Source organism: Empidonax traillii, unplaced genomic scaffold (assembly GCF_003031625.1).
Source record: "Empidonax traillii isolate 1590-97213 ecotype Southwest subspecies unplaced genomic scaffold, ASM303162v1 scaffold3671:size36572, whole genome shotgun sequence".
NCBI classification, from domain to species: Eukaryota; Metazoa; Chordata; class Aves; order Passeriformes; family Tyrannidae; genus Empidonax; species Empidonax traillii.
The window spans coordinates 1-7,371 of NW_020958864.1; the positions used below are offsets into that span (position 1 = coordinate 1).

The following is a 7,371-nucleotide window of genomic DNA, read 5'->3' on the forward strand; positions in this document are numbered from 1 at the left end:
CAGGTGACACAGGTGCCAGGTGCCCCCCACCTGCAGACGATATCTTTCTCCCCGCAACCGCTGCTCCTCCACCTCAGCCACCAGAGCACGCAGGCGCCGGCTGGTGACACGCGCGGCCCGCAACAGGGACAGACGGGTCCTGGGGACACACAGGGACACCAAATGTCATGCAGTGTCACCCCCAGACCCAGAGCCAGTGACACTCACCCTGGGACCAGCTGGGGTCCCCCCTGGGACCACCCAGGACCACCCAAATGCACTTTGAAGACACCCTGAGGCCATGTGGGTGCCCCCCAAGCCCCCTCTCACCCCTCCTCCCTGCGCAGCAGCTCCTGCAGGTGGAGGCAGCGGCTCCTCAGGGTGGCCTCGGGGGGCGCGGGGGGCACCGGCGGCCGCAGGAGTCTCTCCCGCAGCTCCCGCTGCTCCCGCGCCAGGCGGGCCTGGGCATCCTGGGCCTCCTTCGCCCGCTGCCCCACGAGGGACAGCTCCTGGCGCAGCTCCTGCACCTGGGCAGGTGAGATGGGGGGAACAGGTGAGAGCACAGCACCCTCAGGTGAGCTCAGCACCCACATATCCCATATCCTGTACCCTATATCCTCCATATCCCACATCCTATATCTCATATCCCCGCATCCCATATCCCCCATATCCCCTCATAACCCCCCCCATGTCCCCACAGGTCCCCACAGGTGCCCCACAGGTGCCCACCTGTCCCAGCCGCTGGCCCAGGTGGTCTCGCAGCCCCTGGTTGTGCTCCCGCAGCTCCTCCAGCGCTGCCTGCAGCCCCCCGGGGTCAGTGGGGGGGAGGCTATGTGGGGGTACATACAGGGGGTTGTGGGAGGGTATAGGGGATGGATGGGGGAGGGGGGGGATATGGGATGTGGGGGACACACTGGGGGCTGGAAGGGACACGTGGAGGGGCTGTAGGGGACACACAGTGGGCGTGTCCAGGGAAGGGGTGTGTCCAGGGAGGGGCGTGTTCTCGCTTACCTGTGCTGGGGGATGTGTCCCACCTGAGACGCCACTCGGTCCCGCTCCTGCTCCGCCAGGTGCCGGCACTGCCGGGCCTCCTCCACAGCCTGGGGGTAGGACTGGCATGGGGTGCCCGCCGGGGACATGTCCACCACCCCAGCAGTGTCCACAGGCTGATATAGCCCCGCCCATTGGTCCTTAGCCCCACCCATTGGGCCTCAGCCATGCCCCAGTGCCCTTTAGCCCTGCCCATTGCTTTATAGCCCCGCCCCTTTGCCATTTAGCCCCACCCATTGGTCCATGGCCCCACCCCTGACTGTAACAGCCCCACCCCATTTTTCATTAGTCCCACCCTTTCCCCTTGGCCCCACCCACCTCTCTCAGACGCTGAAGCTCCAGGCCCCGTTCGCGGCACTGTGACTCCGCCTCCTGTGCACGAAGCTCCGCCCCTGCAAGGGCAGTGCGGGCAGCCTGGAGCTCCGCCCACAGCAGCTGCCCCGCCTCCTGCAGGTGGGGCCAGGTCAGGGACAGGCCACACTCTGTCCCACTGCTCCCCCTTTTAGCCCAGCCACAGCCATGCCTCCACCCTCTCATAGGCTCCTCCCCTCCCAGGCACAGCCCATTTACCCCTAATTCAGCCACGCCCTTCCAGAGGCTCCACCTCCTTAGGGCCCTTCCCCTGGGCACACCCACCTTGCATAAAGCCTCACCTACTTTTCTAAGTCCCACCCCATTTCACAAGCAACCCCCAGGCCATGCCCTTTTAGCCCCACCCCCAGCCACACCTGTCATAGGCCCCACCCCCTCCCCATCCTTGCTCACCTGTTGCAGCCGCAGTCTCTCATTGGCCCGATCCCTGGCCCTGCAGGCCCCACCCATCCGGGCCTGGGCCCCGCCCACCGCGATCTCCAGCGCACGCAGGGCTCCACCCTCCGCCAGGCCACGCCCTCTCTCTGCTGCCAGGCTCCGCCCCAGCACCGCCACCTGATGGGGGAAGGCCATGATTGACAGTTCACGTAGGACAGACCACACCCCTATCTGGGTGATGGACAGTGCATTGTCCCGCCCCCAGGGTGATTGACAGCTCATTGCTCCACCCATCAGGGTGATTGACAAGCCCAAGCCCTTCCCACCAATGTGATTGACAGTCCCAAGCCCCTCCCACCTGGTTGCTGAGGTCCCGCAGCTCCTCCTCCAGGTCCCGCCGGTGCTGGGGAAAGTATGGGGGGATATTGGGGACGGAACCACAATCTGGGGGGTCCCAAAGTCCAGGGGGGTCCGAGGGTTTTGGGGGGTTCCAGGGATTTGGGGGTTCCCAGGGGTCCACAGGGGGCCAAAATCTGGGGGGCCCCAGGTGCCTGGAGGGGGTGGTCCCAGGACCCCCGGCAGTCCCTCCTAGGGTGGGCAAGGGGCTCAAACCTTGGCGGGGGTGGGAGGTCACTCCTGGGTCCCCGAGGGGGGGTCCGAGGGGGTCGGGAGGGATGGGCCAGTTCCCACGGGGTGGAGGAGGGGCGCCCAGGGCCCCGTTTCGCTGTCCCCGCCCTGTGTCCCAATTCCAGCCTGGGGTTGGCGGGGGGCCAGGGGGGCCCCGAGGGGGGCAGAGGGGGCTCCGGCCAAGGGAGGGGGCGGCGGGGAGACTCCAAATGCTTGGAATCCCCCCCTCCTCCACCCCCTGGGACCCCCAAATTGAGGTTGGGGCTCTCCCAGGGTACCAGAGGGTCACCCATCACTTAGGGGGTCTCCCCCATCCCTGTGTCTCCCCACCTGGGATCCAACCCCATAACCTGGGGGTCCTCCCCATCCCTGTGTCCCCCCACTCATTAACTGGGGGTACCCCCCATCCCCTGGGGGTTCCTCCATTTCCCCATGTCCCCCCCATCTCTGTGTCTCTACTCCTGGGGGTCCCCCCCATCTCCTGAGGGTCCCCCCATCCCTGTGTCCCCCCCTTTCCTCATTTCCCTCCCCCCGTTTCCCCCTGTGCCCCACACCCCTCGGGGGTCCCCCCACTCACCTGTGCCATCCTGGGGGGACTGCGCTGCTCCCTGTCCCCCGGGTCCACCATGGCGGGGGGAGGCTCTGGAACAACACAGACCCCTGGGAGACCCTACAATAACATCACACACACACACACACAAAGCAGCCGCAGCTCGGGGCGGGGACCCCACGACAGCTCTGGGTTTCTTTTGGGGGTGGGGGCAGGTGAGGAAGGTCCGGACCCCTGGGGACCTCCTGACCACCCTGGGGGGTCCCAGCTCCTCTGGTTTTGGGGTCCCCTCCCCACCCTGGGGGGCCCCGGTCCCCCTGTCCCCCCTCACCTGTCCAGGTCCGGGTTCTGCCTGTGCCGCCCCCGCCGCGGGCACGGGACGGACCCGCGAGTGGCACCTCCGCCCTCCCCCAGGGCCAGTCCCACGGGGGGGGGACGCGGGGACACAGAGCCCGCCCCCCTAACCCCTAACCCCCGCCCGCCCCCTCGGGCATCTCCCGGGCGGGGCCCTTCGGCTCCAGCGGCTCCCGGGGCCACCCCCGCCCTGCCCGGGGGACATCGGGATACCCCAGGGTGTCACCTCTGTCCTCACCCGGGGGGCACCGGGGGCTCGGGGCACCCCGGATTTGGGTGGCACCTCCTGTGTCACCCGTGTCCTCACCTGGGGGGCACAGTTGTGCCAGGACTGGAATTCGCGTGTCACCCCTGGGTGTCCCCTCTGTCCTCACCCGGGGGACACAGGTGTCCCGGGACACCCTGGAATTCGGGTGTCACCCCAGGGCGTCACCCCTGCCTCAGGGGACACAGGTTTCAGGGCATCCCGGAATTTGGGTGTCATCTCCCGCCCTCGCCCAGGGGTGGGAGCAGTGTTGACGTCACGGTGTGGGAGTGACGTCATGGGGAGGGGAGGGCACGGGGGAGGGGTCAGAGGGGACGGGGGTCGAGAGGGGGTTGGGGGGGGGGCACACCAGGGACTGTCCCCAGTGGGGGCAACATGAGAGACATGGGTGACACGGGGTGACACGGGTGACGTGAGGTGACACGGGTTAACATAGAGGGACATGGGGCGGCCTACAAGGGTTGACTTGGAGCAGAGCAGAGTCACAGGGACCAGTGTGGGTCAACACGGGTCAGCATGGATTGACATGAGCCAACACGGGCCAACATGGGTCAACACGGGTCAGCATGGATCGACATGAGCCAACACGGGCCAACATGGGTTAGCATGGATTGACATGGGCCAACACGGATGGATGAACGTGGGTCAACATGGATCGACAATGGTCAATGTGGGTCAGTTTGGCCCTAGGGGGTCTATGGGGATCCCTGGGGGGTGTATGGGGGTCCCTAGGGGGTTTATGGCGGTTCTTGTTGGGGTCTATGGGAGTCTCCAGCCCTGTGAGGGTCCCCGGGGGGTCCTGGTCCTGGGGGTCTCCGTGGATGCCGCGGAATCCTCCCGCCCGCCAGGGGGTGCTGCTTGGGCCCCGCGGCCGCTCCCGTCCCCTCTCTGTCGTCAGCACTCACTTCCGGTCCGGTCCGGCGGAAGTGACGTCAAGAAGTGGTGGCGGCAGGAGTACGGTGAGCGGGGGGGGGAAAGGGGCCGATTTAGGGGGTCCCGGGTAGTTCCCGGTAGTTCCTGGAAGGTCCTGGAGGGTTTCCGTGTCGCGACAGGTCGGTGACATCGCGCGGGGTGCTCTCGGCCGCCCCGTGACGTCATCGGCGCTGTCCGCGGCACCCGGTGACGTCACACGGGATGTCCTCAACCCGCGGTGACCCCCTGGAGAATGTCCCCAACCTCTGTATCTCCTTCCCCAGGTACCGCCAGCCTCGTCACTGTCCCCGTGTCCCCACTGTCCCCTCCATCCCTGTGTCCCCTCCGTCAGTGTTTCCCGTGTCCCCCTGTCCCCCCCGGGGTGCCCGAGGAAATGCCGGAGGCCGTTCACTACATCCACCTGCAGAACTTCAGCCGCTCGCTGCTGGAGACGCTCAACGGGCAGCGAGTGGCGGGGCAGTTCTGCGACGTCACCGTGCGCATTCGCGAGGCCTCGCTGCGCGCCCACCGCTGCGTGCTGGCCGCGGGCAGCCCCTTCTTCCACGACAAGCTGCTGCTGGGCCACTCGGCCATTGAGGTGCCGCCCGTGGTGCCGTCGGCGGCCGTGCGGCAGCTGGTGGAGTTCCTGTACAGCGGCAGCCTGGTGGTGGCACAGTCGGAGGCGCTGCACATCCTCACCGCTGCCTCGGTGCTGCAGATCAAGACGGTCATCGACGAGTGCACCCAGATCATCTCGCAGAGCCGTGGCCCTGCCGCGATGCCCCCGGCCCAGAAACCGCCGCTGGGGCCATCGCTGGAGCCGGACAACCTCTTGGAGCCGGTGCCGAGCGGCCACAGCCGGAAGCAGCGGCAGCCGCTGCGCCTCGCGCCCTCGCTCAAGGAGGAGGAGGAGGCGAAGGAGGAAGAGGGAGATGAAGATGGCGGCACCCAGGAGGGCATTGCCCTGCCCGGTGCGGCCCTCCCAGCTTTCCCGGCGCCAGACCCGCCATTTTTCGGTGCCCCCGAGGCGTTCCCGGACACGTTCCTGGCGCCCTGGGCCGGAGATGATGGCAGCGGCGCGTTTGGGGCCGAGCGTGGGCGGGAGGCACCGGGCAGGGATGGGTTTGGGTTCGGGGCACCCCCAGCATTGCCGCCACCCTACGAGGGCGGGGCGGAGGCAGGGGGAGCCCCCCCGGTGCCCACTGTGCTCCCAGTGGGGCCCCCTCGCGGCCCCCAGCCCCCCTACCAGTGCGGACACTGCCAGAAGAGTTTCAGCTCCCGCAAGAACTACACCAAGCACATGTTCATCCACTCGGGTGAGAGCGGGGGGACGTGGGGGGACGCGGAGGGGACACAACGGGGACAGGGAGTGTAGGGCGGAGGGGGTGGTGCCCTTGGAGGATCCGTGTTGACTCGTTGCAATCTGTGGTTGACGTGTGGACGCACATTGCTCTTGACCCACAGTGGTCTGTGCTGACCAACGTTGGCCTGTGTTGACCCGTGTTGACCTGTGCTGATCCACGTTGACCTGAGCTGACTCACACTGACCTGTGTTGACCCATGTTGACCTGTGTTGATCCATGTTGACTTATGTTGACCCTGCGGTGACTCATGCAGGCCTGTGTTGACCCGTGTTGACTCATGTTGACCCCACGTTGACCCATGTTGACGTGTTGTTGACTCATGTTGACCCATGTTGATCCCACGTTGACCCATGTTGACCTGTTGTTAACTCATGTTGACCCATGTTGATCCCACGTTGACCCATGTTGACCTGTTGTTGACTCATGTTGACCCATGTTGATCCCACGTTGACCCATGTTGACCCCACGTTGACCCATGCTGACCTGTTGTTGACTCATGTTGACCCCACGTTGACCCATGTTGACCTGTTGTTGACTCATGTTGACCCATGTTGATCCCACGTTGACCCATGTTGACCTGTCGTTGACTCATGTTGACCCGTGTTGACTCCGTGCTGAGCTGTGTTGACCCATGTTGACCTGTGCTGACCCACACTGACTCATGCTGACCCGTGCTAAGCCACGGTGACCCATGTTGTTTCACTGACCCATGTTCACTCACGTAGACCTGCCCCATATTGACCCACGTTGCCCCTTTTGGCAGGTGAGAAGCCCCACCAGTGCTCCATCTGCTGGCGCTCCTTCTCGCTTCGTGATTACCTGCTGAAGCACATGGTGACCCACACGGGCGTCCGCGCCTTCCAGTGCGGCGTCTGCTGCAAACGCTTCACCCAGAAGAGCTCCCTCAACGTCCACATGCGAACCCACCGCCCCGAGCGCTTCCAGTGCCGCCTCTGCACCAAGGGCTTCTCCCACCGCACCCTCCTGGAGCGCCATGCTGCCACTTCCCACCCTGGGCCCCCACCAGGGCCCCCGCCGGGGCCGCCACCGCTGCCACCGGAAGCCGGAATGGCCACATGGCCGGGGACTGATGCCGCAGGCGCCGGCCCCACTCACACGGCATGAGGGGGCACCAGGGGGGTCTCTGCCCCCCGAACTCCTTGAGGGTGGGTTTTGGGGCTCCAAACCTGTTTGGGGTGAAACCTGGAGGAAGTTGAGCCACAGGGATGCTCCCAGGGACAGGAGAAGGGGAACAGAACAGAGGCATCAGGAACACTCGGAAGGAGCACGGAGCAAATCCTCCTGGAAACTGGGCAGGTGGAACACCAGGCGGTTGTTGGTGACAGCCTCGCTGGAGCTCAGGGTCTCTTTGGGTGCTGATGATGTCATCAACCTGGACTTGTGCAAAGTCCACCTGAGGTGTATCCCAAGAAAATCCCAGAGCTGAGCTGGAGAGACAGGGATTGGATGGATGGGCTGCGCCCTGAGTCCAGAGGAGGCCACAGAGATGCTCTAGGGGC

General features: G+C 65.6%; 2 protein-coding genes across 2 annotated transcripts; one reads left to right on the plus strand and one right to left on the minus strand.

The window, feature by feature from the left end:
- Positions 1 to 30: 30 nt before the first annotated feature.
- LOC114072650 (plectin-like) lies at positions 31 to 3,136 on the minus strand (the record flags this gene model as incomplete). Its single annotated transcript, XM_027910524.1, has 8 exons — positions 2,984 to 3,136; positions 2,138 to 2,182; positions 1,795 to 1,956; positions 1,348 to 1,476; positions 991 to 1,079; positions 709 to 808; positions 310 to 506; positions 31 to 139 (listed from the first exon to the last, which is right to left on the minus strand). Coding segments are annotated over exons 1-8 (882 nt in total), but the record flags the coding sequence as incomplete, so codon positions are not given.
- A 1,405-nt stretch (positions 3,137 to 4,541) lies between these two features.
- ZBTB45 (zinc finger and BTB domain containing 45) lies at positions 4,542 to 7,365 on the plus strand. The gene is made up of 2 exons (XM_027910528.1): positions 4,542 to 5,803; positions 6,615 to 7,365. Exons 1-2 carry the CDS (start codon positions 4,741 to 4,743, stop codon positions 6,974 to 6,976), a joined length of 1,425 nt encoding a protein of 474 aa, XP_027766329.1. The 5' UTR covers positions 4,542 to 4,740; the 3' UTR covers positions 6,977 to 7,365.
- The last annotated feature ends 6 nt before the right edge of the window (positions 7,366 to 7,371 follow it).

What these genes read in the sequence shown, in the direction of transcription:
- ZBTB45 (XM_027910528.1), top strand. Translation starts at nt 4,741, where the DNA reads ATGTCCCCAACCTCTGTATCTCCTTCCCCAGGTACCGCCAGCCTCGTC. An exon ending in GCACATGTTCATCCACTCGG is followed by an intron (nt 5,804 to 6,614) that starts GTGAGAGCGGGG and finishes CCCTTTTGGCAG; the next exon opens with GTGAGAAGCCCCACCAGTGC.